Source organism: Anolis sagrei, chromosome 4 (genome assembly GCF_037176765.1).
Source record: "Anolis sagrei isolate rAnoSag1 chromosome 4, rAnoSag1.mat, whole genome shotgun sequence".
Taxonomy (NCBI): Eukaryota; Metazoa; Chordata; class Lepidosauria; order Squamata; family Dactyloidae; genus Anolis; species Anolis sagrei.
The window spans coordinates 77337404-77356136 of NC_090024.1; the positions used below are offsets into that span (position 1 = coordinate 77337404).

The 18733-nt window shown below is 41.4% G+C and overlaps 1 protein-coding gene across 4 annotated transcripts in view; it reads left to right on the plus strand.

The window, feature by feature from the left end:
* The first annotated feature begins 5911 nt into the window (after positions 1–5911).
* The window catches only part of KIAA0319 (KIAA0319 ortholog), a 41391-nt gene continuing 28569 nt past the window's right edge, over positions 5912–18733 (plus strand). For 2 of the 4 annotated variants that reach the window (XM_067467490.1, XM_067467493.1), the window contains exons 1-3: positions 5912–6178; positions 13461–13623; positions 17370–18121. In XM_067467490.1, coding sequence (XP_067323591.1) covers positions 13566–13623; positions 17370–18121 — 810 coding nt within the window. In that variant the 5' untranslated portion in view covers positions 5912–6178; positions 13461–13565. Of the gene's footprint in view, positions 6179–11685; positions 11746–12575; positions 12614–13460; positions 13624–17369; positions 18122–18733 lie in introns of those variants that run through there. The other 2 variants (XM_067467491.1, XM_067467492.1) reach the window with 2 other exon arrangements.

The following is an 18733-nucleotide window of genomic DNA, read 5'->3' on the forward strand; positions in this document are numbered from 1 at the left end:
TATTTTGAGTCTGTCCTAAATATTGTTGTACATATGTAATCTTATGTTCACTACAGATAGACTTTAGGGATTCTTCTTTTTGCGACAATTTTCAGTATCTGGGAGAAGAAAACTTCACCTCTTTGCTATTGCCTTGCAGTTGTAAGACTAAAGATAGATTATTGAAATATCCTAGACTTTCCTATCTGTGATCAAAGAAACTATTGATTCATGATAAGGAGGATTTGGAGCAGAGATTTCAAGACTCATTCTACCAATAGAGGAATCAATTTCTAGAGCACTCAGCCTTGGAACCTGCTGTTGCTATCTCTCCCATCTCTTGGGAAAACAGAAAAAGGGGTTAGTGCTCAGCATTATTGCTCTTCCTTCTTGGAGGTGGCATTGGTTGGGCTCAGAGGAAGAGGGCTCTGAATGAGGACCTTCAATGGAGGTGAGAAGGGAATGCTTAAACTGCTGGATTATAAATAAGGGAGTGATAGACTTCAGCTTCCAGAATTTCTGTTGACCAGGTCAGAACTTCTGGGAGCTCAACACATGGAAGATCAAAGTTTGAGTATAATTGATGCAATATAACAAATGTTTATGGTATCAAAGGGTTTTATTGATTGGCAAAGAAAATTATATGATCTTTGCCATTCAAGTTTCTCTATCATTTCTGATTTTGGTTTAGGGTGCAGTGGATTTTCCCAGAATCCATATTTGTTTGCTAGGTATTTCACTGACAAGTAAATATCATTAACTTTACAAAAAATATCTAATTAGGGATTAATACTGCTTTGATTGGTTCATTGATATAATTGTGTATGCTGAGAGGAATTGAGCCCTGGTCTCCCAGAGTCTTAGTCTAACATGCAAGTTGCTGCATAGTGCTGGTTTTAATGGGTCATAACTGTCTAGATTTTGTGAGGGCATGATAGGCACTAAACCAGTAGTTCTCAACCTATGGGTCCCCAGATGTTTTGGCCTTCAACTCCCAGAAATCCTAACAGCTGGTAAACTGGCTAGGATTTCTGGGAGTTGTAGGCCAAAACATCTGGGGACCCACGGGTTGAGAACCACTGCACTAAACATAATGGTTACAAGGTTATTCCAGTCTCTAAAAGGTTCACCGTCACTGGTCTAGGAAATATATTCCCAACCATGTTTTGTGAAACCATGGATATGCATGAATGTCATTGAATCCCCTCACTTCTAGAACCAACATAGTATAGAGCTGCCTAGTATGACCTAGAGAACCATAGAGTTGGAAGAGACCTCATGGGCCATTGAGTCTAACCCTCTGCCAAGAAGCAGGAAAATCACATTCCAAACACCCTCAACTGATGGCCATCCAGTCTCTGTTTAAAAGCCTCCGAAGAAGGAGCCTCCACCACACTCCAGGGCAGAGAGTTCCACTGCTGAACAGCTCTCGCAGGAAGTTCTTTCTAATGTTCAGCTGGATTCTCCTTTCTTGTAGTTCGAAGCCATTGTTCCGCATCCTAGTCTCCAGGGCAGCAGAAAACAAATCTGGTCCCTCCTCCCCGTGACTTCCCCTCACATCTTTATACATGGCCATCATATCTCCTCTCAGCCTTCTCTTCTGTAGGCTAAACATTCCCAGCTCTCTGTTCTCCAGACCCTTGGTCATTTTAGTTGCCCTGCTCTGGACACATTCCAGCTTGTAAACATCTCCCTTCAATTGCAGTGCCCAGAATTGGACACAATATTCCAGGTGTGATCTGACCAAGGCAGAATAGAAGGGTAGCATGACTTCCCTGGATCTAGACACCGATAGGATTTGGCAGGCCTATTGGCTTTTTCAGCTGCTGCATCAAATTGTTGGCTCATTTTTAACTTGTCCATGAGGACTCCAAGTTCTTTTTCATATATACTTCTGTCAAGCCAGGTATCCCTCATTCTGTATCTTTGCATTTTATTTTTTCTGCCTATGTGGATTATTTTGCATTTGCTGAAGTTCATTTTGGGTGGACCCAGAAATTCCTAGAGATGTATTCTCTTAGAATATGACAGGTTTTCCAAGGTAAGTCTATGGTAACTTCCAGGAAAAATTATGCTCAGAGACTTTCAAAGCATTTGTGGTTAACCATTATTCACTCCTGATTCAATGAAGCATCTTTAGCAAGGCAATTGTTGCTGTATCTGTGCTTTCTAACATAAATCTTAATCTTTCACTAAGACATTTTAAAAGTAAATGAAGTGTACATGTTTTCTAAGATCTACAGATATATTTGCAAGAATACCACAGCAAGCGAGAGTCCAAAAGTGGCAGGCTAAAACCCAACACCAAAATCTGTGAATGAGATAACCTCTCCTGGGCACAAAGAAAACTGCGACTTTGAAGGCACTGAACAGACTGCACTCTGGCACCATGGGATGTAGAGTCAACCTTAAGAAATGGGGCCACAAAGTGGAGAAGAGCAAACCACAGACCACCTATTACAATGCAGTGTGAGCCCTGCCCTATGCAAAATGGAGGACCTTCTTATAGCAACACCAGACGCACTCCAAGTGGCCAGCTACTGGTCAAAAGACATTTAATAGAATGTCAAGTTTTTAAATGTTGTGTTTTTAAAAATATACATAACAACTATACCCTTGGTTTGCTTCTGATATGATAAATAAATAAGTGTACATGTTGGTAGGTGTAGAACAAAAAGAGATGCAAATGACTGACAACATAAATGAATAGATGAGAGTTCATGCTTTAAGGCAGTTTTTCTCAGGCTGTCAGTTCCTAGATATATCCGACCCGCACAGTTACCAAGCAACAACAATATTATGAGCTTTGTAGTTCATGTGGGGAAAGTTCTAGGATGCAGGAAGACAACTTAGTCAAAAAGAGCCACTTTGACAGAGTCAATAACAAAATGCACCCATAGCTTCAACAGTGCCAGCTTCCATGCTGTACTCTGTAAATAGCATGGTATACCCAACCCAAGATTTTCAATTACATGTTAACAAAAGGCATCTTGGCCAATTTCAATAGTTAGAATTTTTAAATTATTATTTGTGGTAATAAGGAATCTGTTTCCTAATTTCTAATAATTGACACAATCTAATTAATTGTGAAACCTAACAATCCAAGCTCTGCCTGAACTCTCTGAAGCTCAGAGTGCTGTAGAATCCAGAATGGGTGTAGCATATTCCCACTTTTGTACCTTTCAGCTGTCACGTGCAGTGACTATAGATGTTTTCATTCCTCCGGGACCTCTCACCCAAATTCCCTCAGCTCTTTTTTGGAGCTGCACAAAATAGATTGCAGGGCCCCTTTGCACTGTTTAACATGAAATGAAAAGACCTTTCTTCCTAAACCTGAAGTGGACTTTGACCCAGTTCTGCTCCTGTCTTTCAACATTTTAAAAAACCTGTGTGACCCCTCTACAGGCCTCGGGGCAAAGGCCTTTGAAGATGCACACATGGCCCAGGTAGTTCTGTGCTGCAGATTATTTCCACTCAAGCCACAGTGGATGTGTTCAGTGGTACCTAATGTTGAATCCAAGTACCAGTCAAGCCAACATGATCAATGATATATTATGAGTTTTAATAATAACAACAACAACAATAATAATAATGTTGCCACACTGGGTGACAGTCGTATTGAGTAAAAACAACAGGAAAAACTCAGCTGTTATCAGGACCTCAAAATCGAACTGCAAAGGCTCTGGAATAAACCAGTACAGGTGGTCCCAGTGGTCATCGGCACACTGGGTGCCATGCCAAAAGATCTTGGCCGACATTTAGAAACAGTAAACATTGAAAAAATCAATATCAACTGCAAAAGGCCATCTTACTTGGATCTGCACGCATCATTCGAAAATACACACATTCCTAGATGCTTGGGAAGTGTTCAGCTTGTCATATGAAATCCAGCATATAGATCTCATTTGCTGTGACATACTGTGTTTTTGTGTCAGTAAAATAAATGATTTTTGTTACTTGCATGCATCTTATCACAGCCTCAAGGCTTGATAATACACATCACCATAAAAACACATGACCACATAATAAATGTATTTAAACACGGTGAAAACACGAGGGCCTCAGGTTGGGAAACACAAGGATGAGTTAATTCAGTTCTCCTTGCTGGAAATGAGTTTCATGAAATATCTTGTCAAAGGCTTTCATGGCCAGAATCCATGGGTTGCTGTGAGTTTTCTGGGCTGCATGGCCATGTTCCAGAAGCATTCTCTCCTGATGTTTCTCCCACATCTATGGCAAGCATCCTCAGGGGTTGTGAGATCTGTTGGGAGACAAGGCATGTGAGGTTTATAGATCTGTGGAATATCCAGGGTGGGAGAAAGGACTCTTGTCTGCTTGAGGCAATTAAGGCCAGCTAACACCTCCCAACAAAGGACCCCACCAGGCAGCAATCAGCCAGATTATGAAGCTACAAGGCCATTAAATGCTAATCAAGGTGACCAACTGCAACATTCAAACTTGCTTCAAACAGACAAGTGTTCTTTCTCCCACCCTGGACATCCCCTGGGATTCCTTTCTTGAGGCGGGGGACTGGAACTTTGGTCTCAATCAGAAATAAAACAACACTTTGCAACATGATTTTTGTTCCTGGTTTTTGGTTTGTTTGTTTTGTTACGTGGACTCCACTTTGTGGCCCCGTTTCTTAAGACTGGTTCTGCATCTCGTGGTGCTAGAGCACAGTCGGTTCAGTGCCTTCCAAGTCGCCCAGTCTTCTGTGTGCCCAGGAGTCTCTCTATTGGTATCAGCCATCACTTGTGGTTCCAGGTTTTACCCTGTCACTTTTGGACTCTCAGCTGCTTAGGTGTTCCTGTGAGTATCTCTGTAGATCTTAGAAAACTACTTCTTGATTTAATTCAACACATCCGGGCGTCCCCTGGGTAACATCTTTGTAGACGGCTGATTTTCTCACACAAGAAGCAACCAGAAGCAACTTCCAACATGCAAACAAACAAATATTATTATTGTCGAGGGCTTTCATGGCCAGAATCACTGGGTTGCTGCAAGTTTTCCAGGCTGTTTGCCCATGTTTCAGAAGCATTATCTCCTGAGGTTTCACCTACATCTATGGCAGGCATCCTCAGAGGTTGTGAGGTCTGTTGGAATCTGTGAGATTACCCTACAGCCCGAAAAACTAACATCATCATCATCGTCATTATTATTTGAAAAACAACAAGATGAGTCCATAGCAGACAAGATCACTCTGTCGGCTGTTGTATTGGATCACATGTCGAACACTTCCCAAGTGTCTAGGGACTCTGTAATGTATCGGCAAATGATGCGTGCAGATCCCAATAAGGTGGCTTTCTGCAGCTGGCAGAGGGTAATTTTGTCAGCGCTGATTGTGTTTAAGTGCAGGCCAAGGTCTTTAGGCACTGCATCCAGTGTGCCAATCACCACTGGGATAACCTTGGCTGGCTTGTGCCAGAGTCTTTGCAGTTCGATCTTTAAATCCTCTTTATCGTGTCAGCTTTTCCAGTTGTTTCTCTGCAATCCTGCTGTCACCTGGGATTGCAACATCAACGATCCATACTTTGTTTTTTAACACGATCGTGAGATCAGGAGTATTGTGTTCCAGAACTCTGTCAGTCTGAATTCAGAAGTCCCAGAGGAGTTTGATTTTCTGTAACTTTTAAAATTATTATTATTATTATTATTATTATTATTATTATTATTATTATTATTATTATTGCTATAGGATTGTAGGAGTTTTACTCTCTGTCAAAGAGTGCTGGTGCCTCATCAAAGGCAGAGCAAGCTACAGACCTTGTAAAACTACAAAATCCCTTGATCCCGTAGCACTGAGCGATGGAGGTTAAAGTGGAGTCAAACTGCCTCAGTTCCACAGTGCAGATGCAGTCTTTCTTCCCCTCCGATGCATTGCAGAGTGCCAGGGAAGCAGCTCCGCAGCGGCCCCTGGCGGCGGGGCTTGGAAACGCCTCTGGGCGGCGAAGAGATGCTCTGAGCCTGGGCTGGAAACCAGGTGCAGGGAAGGAAGGATGCAAAGCGACGCATTTGATTGAAGTCCTTGGGAGGCGCGGGAGGAGACTGATCGCTCACCCTTTTGCTATAGGGTGACCACTTGGACCCACTCAAGCCTCGCCCCACCCGGGTTTTTCTTGTTTAGCCTTAGCAAAGAGGGCTTTTCCTTCTTCTCCTCCTTCCTCCATCCGCCTCTTCTTTCCCCATTTCCAGCCTCCAGGTAAGAAAACAGAGGACCAGAGAGGTGTGGCGATTTTTGTGGCGTATTGTCGGGTTTGTTTTTTTTTTTTTGGGGGGGGGGGAGAGATTAGCAAACGGTTGAGGGTGGAGATCAAGGATTAGAGGTGGGTAAGATCCAGCAAATACTGGGAGATGCATTTGTTTTTTCTTCTTCTCTCTTGCTCTCTTTTGGAAATAATGTGGTCCTGCCTCCCAGCCTCCCCTCCTTGCTCTGGCAGACATAGGGATTGGCTTTGCAGCCGCCTCCAGGTTGAGCTCTTCATCCAAACCTTTGGAAAATACAATAATATAAAAGCTATTAGCCATGTCAGACTTCTCCCTTCCTCCTGCACAGCCCCAAATTGTGCTTGGATGTGTGCATCTTCCCTTTTGTTGCTTAGCAATTTATTTTCCAAATGCCTTTGCTGCATCCTATTTGCGGCGACAAAAGGGCTGCTGCCTGGTGCATCTTGCTCTCTGTCTCCCCAATATAGACCTTGACAGTTTTCTCTCCAAAACACGGTACCATTAGAAGCATGACCGACAATAATCAATCCTTATCAATGCAATCGCATTCATCTTGTGGCAACACAGAGCACAATGTCCCAAGGAGCAACCAGACTTATGGCTTTCCCCTTCTGCTGAGCTTACACCAAGTTAGAGAAAGGCTTAAGAGAAGAGATGTGTTCGATCAAGGGACAGGGACACATCAAGCATGGCTGTTATACTTTGCTGTATGTTACAACCTGTTGTTTTCAGATATTCTAGTAGCAAAAGATGGGCTTTGTTTGTGTGCAGTGCATTCAATGATGCTGGTTTGCTTCTATTTCCCAGGGTGTTCCTACACCAGGCAAGGCCAAACTTTGGTCCTCCAGGTGTTGGACTTCAACTTCAACTCCCACAGTTCCCAACAGCCTCAGGCCCCACTGAAGCTGAAAGGGCCCGAGGCTATTAAGAATTGTGGGAGTTGAAGTCCAAAACACCTGGAGGACCAAAGCTTGCCCACTGTCAAATGAGTGGACCAAGTTGTGGCATAGCTGATTGGGAGTCAGCTTCATTAAAATCAGTACTGACCAAAAGGTCATGAGTTCAAAGCCAGTCCAAGGTGGAGTAAGCTCCCGACCATTTGTCTAGCTTGCTGTCGACCTTTGCAGCCCAAAAGAAAGTTGCATCTGCCAAGTAGGAAATTTAGGTACCACTTATGCGGGGAGGCTAATTTAACTAATTTACGACACCATAAAACTCTCCAGCAGCGTGCAAAAGAATGAGGAAGTACTCCATCAGTGTCACAAGTGGATGGTAAAGTGAGAGCTCCCCCGGTGGCTGGAATTCTAAGCATAGCCTCATGAAGCTAGAAAGTTAAATAGCCTCTTTGTATCTGTCTATATATGTTGTGTGTCTATGGCATTGAATGTTCGCCATGTATATGTGCATTGTAATCTGCCCTGAGTCCCCTGTGGGGTGAGAAGGGCGGAATATAAATACTGTAAGTAAGTAAATAAATAAATAAATTGACTCCACTTTAACTGTCACAACTCAGTGCTATGGGATCATAGAAGGTTTACAAGGTTTTTGGCCTTCTCTATGAAAGAATTCTGGTGCTTCACCAAACTGCATCTCCTATGATTCTATAGCATTGAGCCATGGTAGTTTCAGTGGTATCAAACTACATTCATTCTACAGTGTAGATCCACACCAAATCTCGGGTCTTTCCTTGAATAGATATTTGAATCAGTAAGCTGAATATATAATTAAATGGATATATCCTTTTTGCACTTGATAATCTTGTGGGAAGAACAGGTTAAAAAGAATTAAGACACTAATGAATGGGAATAGCGGGCCAAAATTGAATTGGTGAGGTCCTCACAACCTCTGAGGATGCCTGCCATAGATGCATGCAAAATGTCAGGAGAAAATGCTTCTAGAACATGGCCATATAGCCTGAAAAGCCCACAACCACTTCGTGATTCCAGCCATGAAAGCCTTCGACAATACATTCTTACTCTTTATCTGTGTGTCTGTGTATGAAAGACAGCAATATGATAATTCTCAATTGATTGCCAGCATAATTAACAGTTTGATTTGAAAGTAAATCCCACTGCCTTCAGGATCCCAGGTGTAGGAATACAATGTCAATCATTTACAATAGAAATGCTTAACATGTTTTTGGTGGGTTGTTACTGTATATGTCTGTGTGTTTTAATTTATCATATTTTGACACTGGAACACCAAAAATCTCAACCGTATTATTTTTTTCCATTTTAAATATCCCATCTGCTGATCTGTATTAAAATTTAGATTCAGTCTTCTGATCCATATCATATTAACAGCATTCAAAAATGAAACATGCTTAGTGTTATGCATAGAAAACATTTTAATCCTTTTATTTATATTGCATCCACACAATAGCAGAAATAAAGAGATCACAGTATCATCTCTGACATAAAAGGGGTTAGTTCCTATCCATTATTGTAGTTAGCTGCCACCAAGTTGACTTTGACTTATGGTGACTCCATGAATGAGAAATTTCAAAGTCATCCAACATTGATGCTCTGCTCAGGTTTAGGATTGTGATTTGTTTGATTGTGTCGCTCCATATGTAATGCTGCTGTCCTTTTGTTCTACTGCCTCCTACTTCATCAGACACTGTTGTCTTTTTTTTTTTTTAGTGAGTCCTGTCTTTTCATGCTATGCCCAAAGTATGACAGTCTCAGTTTAGTCATCTTGGTTTCTAAGGAGAATCCAGGCTTGATTTGCTCTAGGATGCATTTATTTATCTTTTCAGCACTTAATAATAATAATAAACTTTATGTATATCCCACCACCATCTCTCCGGAGGGACTCAGGGCGGCTAACATGAGGCCAAGCCCAAGTAGCTACAATAAAGCAAAAGTATATATAAAACAAACAATAATATCTAATAAAATGCTTAATAATAATAATGAAATGAAAATAACAAAAACATAATAAAAATAAATGATAGAATGCTAATGGAATTAGACACTTATACTTCATATCCTCATGGAATATGATATGTCTCTCATACCTAGTAAATGCATAACATATAGATAAAATATGCTCATTTACACATAAAAGAGAATGCGCAGGGGAGAGTCCAGGGTTCAATTTTCCACTTGGCCTTGGAAACTGAATGAGTTTCCTTAGGCAAGTCATACTCTTTCAGCCCTTTAAAATGGTATCACCATGAGATCTTCACACCATAGTTTGCTGGTCATGCTTCTGCTGTGCAGGAGAAGCACAATCAAAGTACCCCTTGAGGGAAATAGGGTTTTGGAAGCAAACAAGGTGAGGGAAAGGGCTTTTGGGGTGAAGAAAGCGAGGGGAAAAAACACTTTTGGTGGCAAGCAATGCGGGATAGGGGAAGGATCAGGAAAGAGAGGGACAGCTTGGATTGAGGAGGAGGAGGAAGAAACTGCGGAGCCCCACAATATGCTTTGCAGAGTCCCAAGGGCTCCCTGGAGGAGCACACTTTGAGAACCCCTGAACTAGAGTTACATTATGCCCACCCTGATTAGTAGAGATGTGGGGAAAGCCAACTTAAGTACTAGGTTCATTCAGCAGACAGTGTGTAGCAGGATTTAAGTATAGTGGAGGGTTTTTTATTTATTTATTCTGGTGACTTTTGTTGGTAGCTTTAGGAAGGGCAGAGATCAGCCAAAGGAAAGGATTAGACCAGTCTTTTTTAACTTCTTCAACTAGTCAGCATGTGTGCTATACATGGGGTGCCCAGGCAATTTCCCATCCAGGCACAAACCAGAGCAAAGCATGCCTAGTGTCAGTAAGAGTATGCATCTTGCATTTAGAAATCCCATTCTGGAACTAGATCAATCTTTCCCAAGAACATGCTCTCTTGATTTGTCATGCAACTTTCATCAGCTTGCCTGGCTAATATTTGCATTGATAGGAGTTGTGATCTAAAACAAAGGGAGAACAATTGGTTGGAGAAGGCTTTTCTCGATTGCGTGATTTGCTTGAGGAAAGCAATTCTCAAAATGCAATGAAAACAAATGCTTAAATCAATAAAACTACTAGATTTTGATACGTTCCTGCAGACCTGTGTATCCAAGGAGGAGCCCTGAAACTTTATAATCCCTTTATTTTTGAAATATCTCATACTAATAGCAGGGATTTTTTTTTTTTTTGGTTGGGTCAGGAGTGAGAAACTGCAAGTCACTTTTGGTGTGAGAGAATTGGCCGTCTACAAGGATGTTGCCCAGGGGATGCCCAGCTGTTTGATGTTTTATCATCCTTGTGGGAGGCTTCTCTCATATCCCTGCATGGGGAGCTGGAGCTGACAAAAGGAGCTCAACCCACTCTCCCCGGATTTGAACCGCTGACCTGTTGGTCAGCATTCCTGCCAGCACAAGGGTTTAACTCATTGCTCCACTGACTCATTGCTCTGGCTCATTCTACAAATGAGAGTAGCTAAGAAAGATACAACAAAATAAATTTAAATTTCTGTTGTCTTTAGAAACAACCACCCATTAAAGTTAAAATCTTACTGTTTCTTCTTTCTGACAATCAGGTCTTAAAAGTGTCAAGAATGCATGTATTTCATTTGGCCGCTGATCCATAGTTTGCTTTTATGAGTGTTAAGTAACCCTTGGAAATGCATTTGAAACTGGAAGACTTCAAAAGCATCAGGTTTTGCTGAACAATGAGGGGCCTGTTTCTGTTTAATGTGTGTGTCACAAGATAATATAAGTCCTCCTTTTGATAATGGCAATTTAATATCTCACCAGAGCAATTACACTCTTCATTGGCTTTTAGTGCAATTGGCTTTTGGAACCATGCAGCCATTCAAAACCTCTTCGCCTTTACAACTTCCTTGCTTCTAATGATAGATTCCGCAATTGTTAACACAGACATTTGATTCAGCAACTGTTGCAAGGTAGACTTTTAATGAAGCATCATTTTTTCAAATTATTATCCAGATACTGATAATTTGGAGCATGTCCATTTAGCTGGCCAGGCACTTGAATATAATAAGAGACCTGCTAGTTTATTACAGGCTGAATATCCATTATCATAATCCAAATTGTTTCAAAAGTCAAAATGTCCACATGAATGACTGAGATTGTGACACATATATTTTTTAGATGGTTCAACATATACACATTTTGTTTCATGCACAAAACAAGAAAAGTATTATAAATAAAAGTTTATAAACTTGCTTTCAGATTATAAGAATCATAAATGAATTTTGTAAGGCTTGGGTCTCGTCTCTAAGATATTGCATTATGTAAATGCAAATATCCCAAATTATTTGGGATATTTGCATTTTGGATAGGTATCTTCAACCTGGTAGCTCCAGTTTATGGAATACTCTCTATCACCTGGGTTTCAGAGATACCTCATTATTATCTCTTAGACCAGTGCTTCCTAAGCTATATAGGGACCAGCAATTATTATTTTTCAGTGTCCCAGGAATTCGCACTATATTTGTGCCCATTTGATACAGCTGTTTCTTTCCTGGAAACATGGCAGGGACCAGCCATCAATGGCTCAACCTGGAGACTGTCACAACATGGACAACAGGAGGAGAAAGTAAGGGTTGTTGTCTGATGGCACCAAACCATGTTCAATGTCTCTGGCCAGTCTGAACTCCCTCACTCCTTCACAATGGCTGGGGGATTATGGCTGTGAAAACCATTCCTGGGACTGATCTGGATTGGTGTAGTATATGCTGGATCAGCCCCAGGATGGGTGAATGTAGATCCACCCAGGACTAGTCTAGAAACCACTTCTTTTGAGTAGTATTGTTTCAGACTTTAAGATCTTTTTATTCTTCAAGGTGTTTAGCAACTTGCTTGTGTTTCTACAGGTTGTATTGATTTCCTGACAGTTTTCATTGACTGCACTTTCTACTCAGGTGTTATTTTTAATTGATCTATTTCATTCTTGTGTTTAATAATTAACCTGGCCACCTTAGGTGACTGGGAATTACACATAGCTGAGTGTGTAGAATTATTTCCAGGTGACTTAGCTGGCTGCCAAAAGAGGTGACAAAGTGCTTCATCCCTTGTTTACCAGTCGGCTTTCAAGCTGACCACTGAGGAAGGGCCTTCCCATTTCTATACACTTCCCTGTTTCCAGGGTTCATTTTACAAATGTCTTACTCGTACATTCTTTACCAAGCATTACATCTTCCCTGGACTGTAGTACTTGAACAGGAAACTGCATTTTTCATTTATTAATTTATTTAATTTATGCCCTACCTTTTGCCTAGCATGGAACTCAAGTTGACTTACAACAATTTAAAACAAATTCTTTTCCCCGCTCTTCTTTTTCCTTGCCCCCTCTGATTTCTAGAATGTGCTTTGTTTGTGTGCGTGAGAGTAAGAAAAACAAGCTATATTTTTTTCCTCACCCCAAAGAAGCTTTGCCATTTGATTCTACCAAATATATAAAACAGGTACCATGGAATATCAAATACTAGGCTTAACAAACAATAGATGTTCCATATTTTTGTTCTGTATGTACCCTGGAGATCAGGTAGGGTTACAATTTTCCACATCTCAGGGTGGCAGCTGAAGCATTTGGGAGAAAAAGTGCTTCTCTAGATCTAGAACATTTCCATAGACAAACACCCCCCCCCCAATTATTTTTACTTTAATTACACCCATCTAAGTTACTTGTGACTCAGGCATGTAGCCGGGGGGAGGGGGGCTATAGGGGTTTCATGGTGGTCCGCGAGAAGGCCTCACTGGTACATTATTTAAACTGTTACGTTTATTAATATCATGATCTGATCATCATTCTCAATCTATCCCATATGTATGGGGGTATTGGGTAACGATACAAAATGTTTGCTAAGGTGCCCTCTTTCACCCAGACTCAGCCCCCCCTCCCCCCGAATCAAACTCAGCCACCCCCACCCCCCAAATCAAAATCCTGGCTACGGGCCTGTTGTGATTAATAAAGGATTTAAACCAACACAAAAAAGAAAAAACATGTGAAGAAAATGCTTGTTGTTTGAAGCTGTTCTATAGTGAGAACAATCCTTATAGCCCAGCAGTGGTAAAGCAGATGAACTGGATACTCCTATTTATCTGGTGATTATTTCTTCAGCATAGACTCCCTTGTATTTGTGAGGACAGGTGAAAGTGAACCATCAAATTTGTCTTTCCATCTTCATTGTTTCTTTCCATAGTTCATTCAGTCTTCAGGAAGTAATTGTACACTCCTGCCTACTTCATGCCCTATAACATTCTAATTAACATTGATGCCAAATCTGCTTTTTTATCTTTCCATCCCTTCAGGTCTCCAACAGGACATTGAACAATCTCAGAAGAAAGTTAAATAAGGTTGCAAAGTTTCTGCATTGCTTCCAAGAGTCAGGATTTGTATCACCTGCTCCAGGAAAAATGTCTCTTGAGCTAGGAAGACTAGGAGCTTTCTGCTTAGTCTTGGGAGCTCTCACGGGTAAGTTTACACTCTTGTATTTGTATTTAAAGTTAATAAACTCTTAGACCCCCCATCCACACAGCTGAATAAAATCCCACAGTTGAACTCTTGTAAATAGCTGGGCTGCTTCTGAGATGGAATCAGTCACAACTGTTTGCACAGGCACCCTGTGGCTGCTGGACTCAGGAGGCTCAGGAACATGGGATGGCATTCGCTGCCCTTTTCCCTTCTCCTTGTCTCAGCAACCAGTGGGTGTGGCATGGGTCTTGTTGGTTGATCTTGCCTGGAGTGATGACTGACGAATCACCTTTTCAGCACCTCAAGGAAGGGAGGGTGGACAGAAGGGGGTGCATACTCTCTCAACCTCTCGGCACTCTTGCACCAGCCAATGTTTCCAAAAGATGACTGACCAGCATGTCATGCCCACAGGCAGTCTTAACAAGCATGGATGGTAAGGATGGCTGGCTGATAGCACTAAACTACGTTGACAACTCGCCAGGTCTACTTCCCACCTCTGCAGCAACAGGGGAAGTGGTAGTGGCTGAAACTACAGGGCCTTATTTGACATACACCACACTGGATATGCCCTGGAATAAGGGATCAATGAATCTGCCCTCTGTCACTCCCCAAAATTACTTGCAGTGCATAAGGGAAGGGGAAGATGTGTATATTTATAACAAGAAAATAACCCATTTAGAGAACGAAATCATACTCAAAATCATAGCTCATTTATGCACAGGAGCTTATAGCAGAATGTTCTGACTTAGATTAATTCCTGACTCTTCTGAGGGATAGATTTTCATAAACCCTTTCAGAAGTTGCCTGTGATAAGCGTTTGCCAGAAATTGGTTTACAAATCTTTAACACTTTCAGTGCTTGGATGTTTAAAAATCTGTGACTGACAACTGTGTGTAGGTCAAACATTTGATGTATTATAGAAGTCTAAACCTTTTATCTCAAGTGGAACTTGCATAATAGGGGTGGTAGTAATGCACTGATAATGACTTGGAACCCATTGGATGAGGTTGATGTCTCCAGAGGCAAACTTTGATACTGCCAAATCTATTGCTTGCTTGCTCCCTCCCCCCCTCTCCCTCCCTCATCTTCCTTTTTGCCCAGATAATTACTGGGGGGAAGAACCCCTGAGATACTACAAATTTTGTACTGTACTAGAAGCAGTCATATTTTTTTGGCAGGGTCATTATGGGATTTTTTTTCAATTCGTACCAGGATTTAAATGCCTTTAAGGCACTAGATCCAAATTGACTTTCTCAGGCTGGCTCAAAAGGCAGGCACTTAGAACTGCAGAATTCTGATGCCAGGAATCGGATCAAATGGAACCTAACAGAATTCGTGATACTTCTACACATAATCCAGTCTAGGTTTTTGGATCCAAGTTATCTCTGTTTTGGTAGTGGTTCTAAAATATGGAGATATATTATTATATTGTTTATCAATTGGGAGCAAGAATTCTTGACCTATTGCAGAATAACAGGCTGATCCAGATAAGCAGTTAATGTAGTGTCAAACTGTTATAATTCTGCAGTGTGAATGCAGCCTTGCTCAATCTGATTTTAGGGTGAAGGAATTTGATTTTGAGGAAGAATTTACACCTAAACTCACAAATAGAAAACCAAGACACACATAACAGTATTAAAAAAATAATAAAAAAGCATCGTACAGCATATTGGCTCTTAGTTTTTATATTACATTTCAGTCCATACTTTTGCAGGCTATCTTGCCTAGAAGGAAACAGCAGGCATTTTATTCTTTGTCAGCACCTAGGTCAAATGGGATTTTCTTGACTTATAGAAGTGCCTTGTGCGTATGCTTCATGATTTTTTTGCAAGCTAGATACAGTTCTCTTTTTTCCAATGGCTCAGCAGGCTGCCTTGCTTAGTCAGCTCATTTACTACTTCTAAATTCTGTGGCAACCCAAAAAAGAGAGGGAAAGAGAGAATATAATTATTTTTTGGATATGACGATATTTCACTTGAAATATACGGAGAGTGCCGCTTCTATTCTTCATACTCTCTTAGAATATAAATGTTTGCAGCCTGCTAGTTGCAAGGAGTTGTATGTTCAAGGTACGATTTGTAGTGGCGCTTTCATAACTCTTTTGAATGCCCCTCTCCTCTTCCCCTCGTTCTCATTTTCCATCTCCCCAGAGTACACGGTACTGTGAAGGAAACAATTATATACTGCTGGTGGTGATGAGGAGAAAGATATGAATCAATGTTTATCCTAGGGCTGCTTCTGAGCTGTAGACGATTGCGACAGATATAACAGGAGTTGTTAGAAAGGATTTGTGTCCCTGTGAACAAAATGTTTTTCCCCTCTACAAAAAGGATGTTGTTGTAAGAAATCATTAAACTCAGGGTGGAAACTGCCACTCTGAGGATTTTGTATGCTCTTGATCCTCCCCACTTCCCACTCACAAATGGAGGGGGGGGGGGGACGACGACAACAAAATCCTTCAAATTTGGTACAATGTCAGAGGCTTCCTTGATTGGCTCAAAGGAACCCCCGGTGGCACAATGGATTAAGCCCTTGTGCTGGCAGGACTGATGACTGACAGGCCAGCAGTTCGAATCTGGGGAGAGTGGATTGAGCTTCCTATGTCAGCTCCACCTTTTCATGCAGTGACTTGAAAGAAGCCTCCCACAAGGATAAAACATCTGGGCATCCCCTGGGCAACATCCTTGCAGATGGTCAATTATCTCACACCAGAAGTGACTTGCAGTTTCTCAAGTTACTACTGACACACACAAAAAAGGAATGGCTCATACCAAATCCTCCAAAGCTCTCCTATATAGCAAGCCCTCTGTATCCATGGATCTGCACTCACAGATTCAACCCTCCATGGTTTGAAAATATCCTGTCCTGAAAAAAAAATCATTCAAAAGGCAAAGTTTGATTTTGCCATTTTAATAATAATAATAATAATAATAATAATAATTCCCTTTATTTATTTTCTGCTTTATCTCCCCAGAGGAACTCAGAGCGAATTAGTTTTACATACATAAGGCAAACATTCAATGCCTTTTTACACAGTAAATAATGACATATATTGCACAGACAGAGGAAAAGGCCTTCCCCTTCCATTTCCGACATCTGGAGGTAATGCTCATCTCAGCCATGGGGAGGTGCTCTTGTTCAATCTTTCCATGACAAGGAGCGTGTTGTCCATAGACTTCTCTGATCGTGTTGTCAACATGTCTGCATGGGCGCCCTTTTACCTCCCCACTAAGGCAGTAGTTATAGATCTACTCACACTACATGCTTTCAAACTGTTAGGTAGGCTGAAGCTCGGGCTGACAGCCAGGAGCTCACCTCGACTCATGGCTTCAAACTGCTAACCCTCCAGTCAGATTTTCTGCAGCTAGTGATTTAACCCGCTATGCTACTGCAGCCCATTTTATATAAAGCACACCATATTACTACATAACTGTAAATAATGAGACTTGAGCACCCACAGATTTTCATATATGTCCTGGAACACTGGCGAACGTTGAGAGTCCACTGTAATGGTAGAAGAAGGCTGAAAACCAGCTAAAAACTATTCTGATTCGCATTTCTTGTTATTTGAGGCTACTGTTTTTAAAGAGGACATGGTTTACCAGAGCAATTTAATTTATGTTTCCTTTCAATCCAATGCTTATAAACATATAAATAAAAAACCTGTTATTTTAATAAGGAATGTATGGGTTCTGTGGGATTAAAGCTGCTCTTCTCTTCTTGATACCTGTGCCTATTATTTCCAGGGTATTTCTGTGAGGAGTGCAGGGAAGGCGCCAAGTACTCCGATGCAATCATATCTCCCAATTTAGAAACAGCGAAAATTATGCGGGTCCCCCATGCTGTGTCAATGTCAGACTGCTCCGCAGCCTGTTGTGACCTTTCTGACTGCGACTTGTCCTGGATGTTTGAGGGGCATTGCTACATTGTCAGCTGCCAACACAAAGGGAACTGTGAGCCCAAGAAAATGGGCAAGGTGAAGTCCTATTTGACCTTTGTGCTGCGGCCTCCCCAGAGGTCCCCTTCATTGCTGGAGTACGAGCAGATGCCATCAAATCTGATCCACTCGATGGTATTGCAAGGTGAGACCTCAGAGGATATTAGTAATTTGAAAGAACTGTCTTTTCTCAGCAAAGAGCACAGTCTTGAAGACTACTCAGAGGAATATGGCGAGGTGGAGCAGCTCCCCTTTCAGTTGAGTTTCAAGCATGAAGCGAAGGAGGGCCTGAACTATGCAGACTGGGGCTTAAGGGGGAACACCGAAAATGGCATCAATGCTTCAGGGCTCAGTCATGGAGACAAGCATGAAGAGTTGGCAGAAAATGAGGAAGAAAAGACATCTTTGGAAAAGCCAGCTAACATAGATGAATCTGAAAGAAATCCTGCCACTGAACATCCCGGACAATTGCCAGAGGTTACTTTAGACCTTATGGAGGAATCTGTCAATGAATTGGGTATCCAACACTCCAATGAAGCCAACAACACCTGGCAGGAAGAGGTATGCATGCTAACAGTATTAGTTTGTTTGTTTAGCTTGAAGCATGACAGAAATGTGTGAAAATTTAAAACAAAAGGAATTTTGTCGTCCCAATGCTTATATTCAGGTTATCAGTAAAATAGGAAGGAAGATTAACTTCATCTTGCTTGTGACCCAAGAGGACGTTTTCATGTTCTCTTTGTGCTTCTCACAATTAAATACCTGCAGAAGTAAAAGGATGAGGATATAAATCTGTTTAAGAATACAAAGAGCCATGCTGATCAAGGTCCACCTAATTCAGCATATTTACAGTTTTCCATAATGATCAGTCGGATACAGCTGGTTCTTTACAGCTCCGGTAAACCCACAATATTAAATGAAAGCAACATTGTGATTAATCTGCCTATTAATAGCTATCATTCCCAAACTATCTAAGCATCCTCTTAAGCAATGGTTCTCAACCTTCCTAATGCGGAGACCCCTTAATACAGTTCCTCATGTTGTGGTGACCCCCAACCATAACATTATTTTCGTTGCTACTTCATAACTGTAATTTTGGTACTGTTATGAATTGTAACGTAAATATCTGCTACGCAGGATGTATTTTCATTCACTGGCCCAAATTTGGCAGAA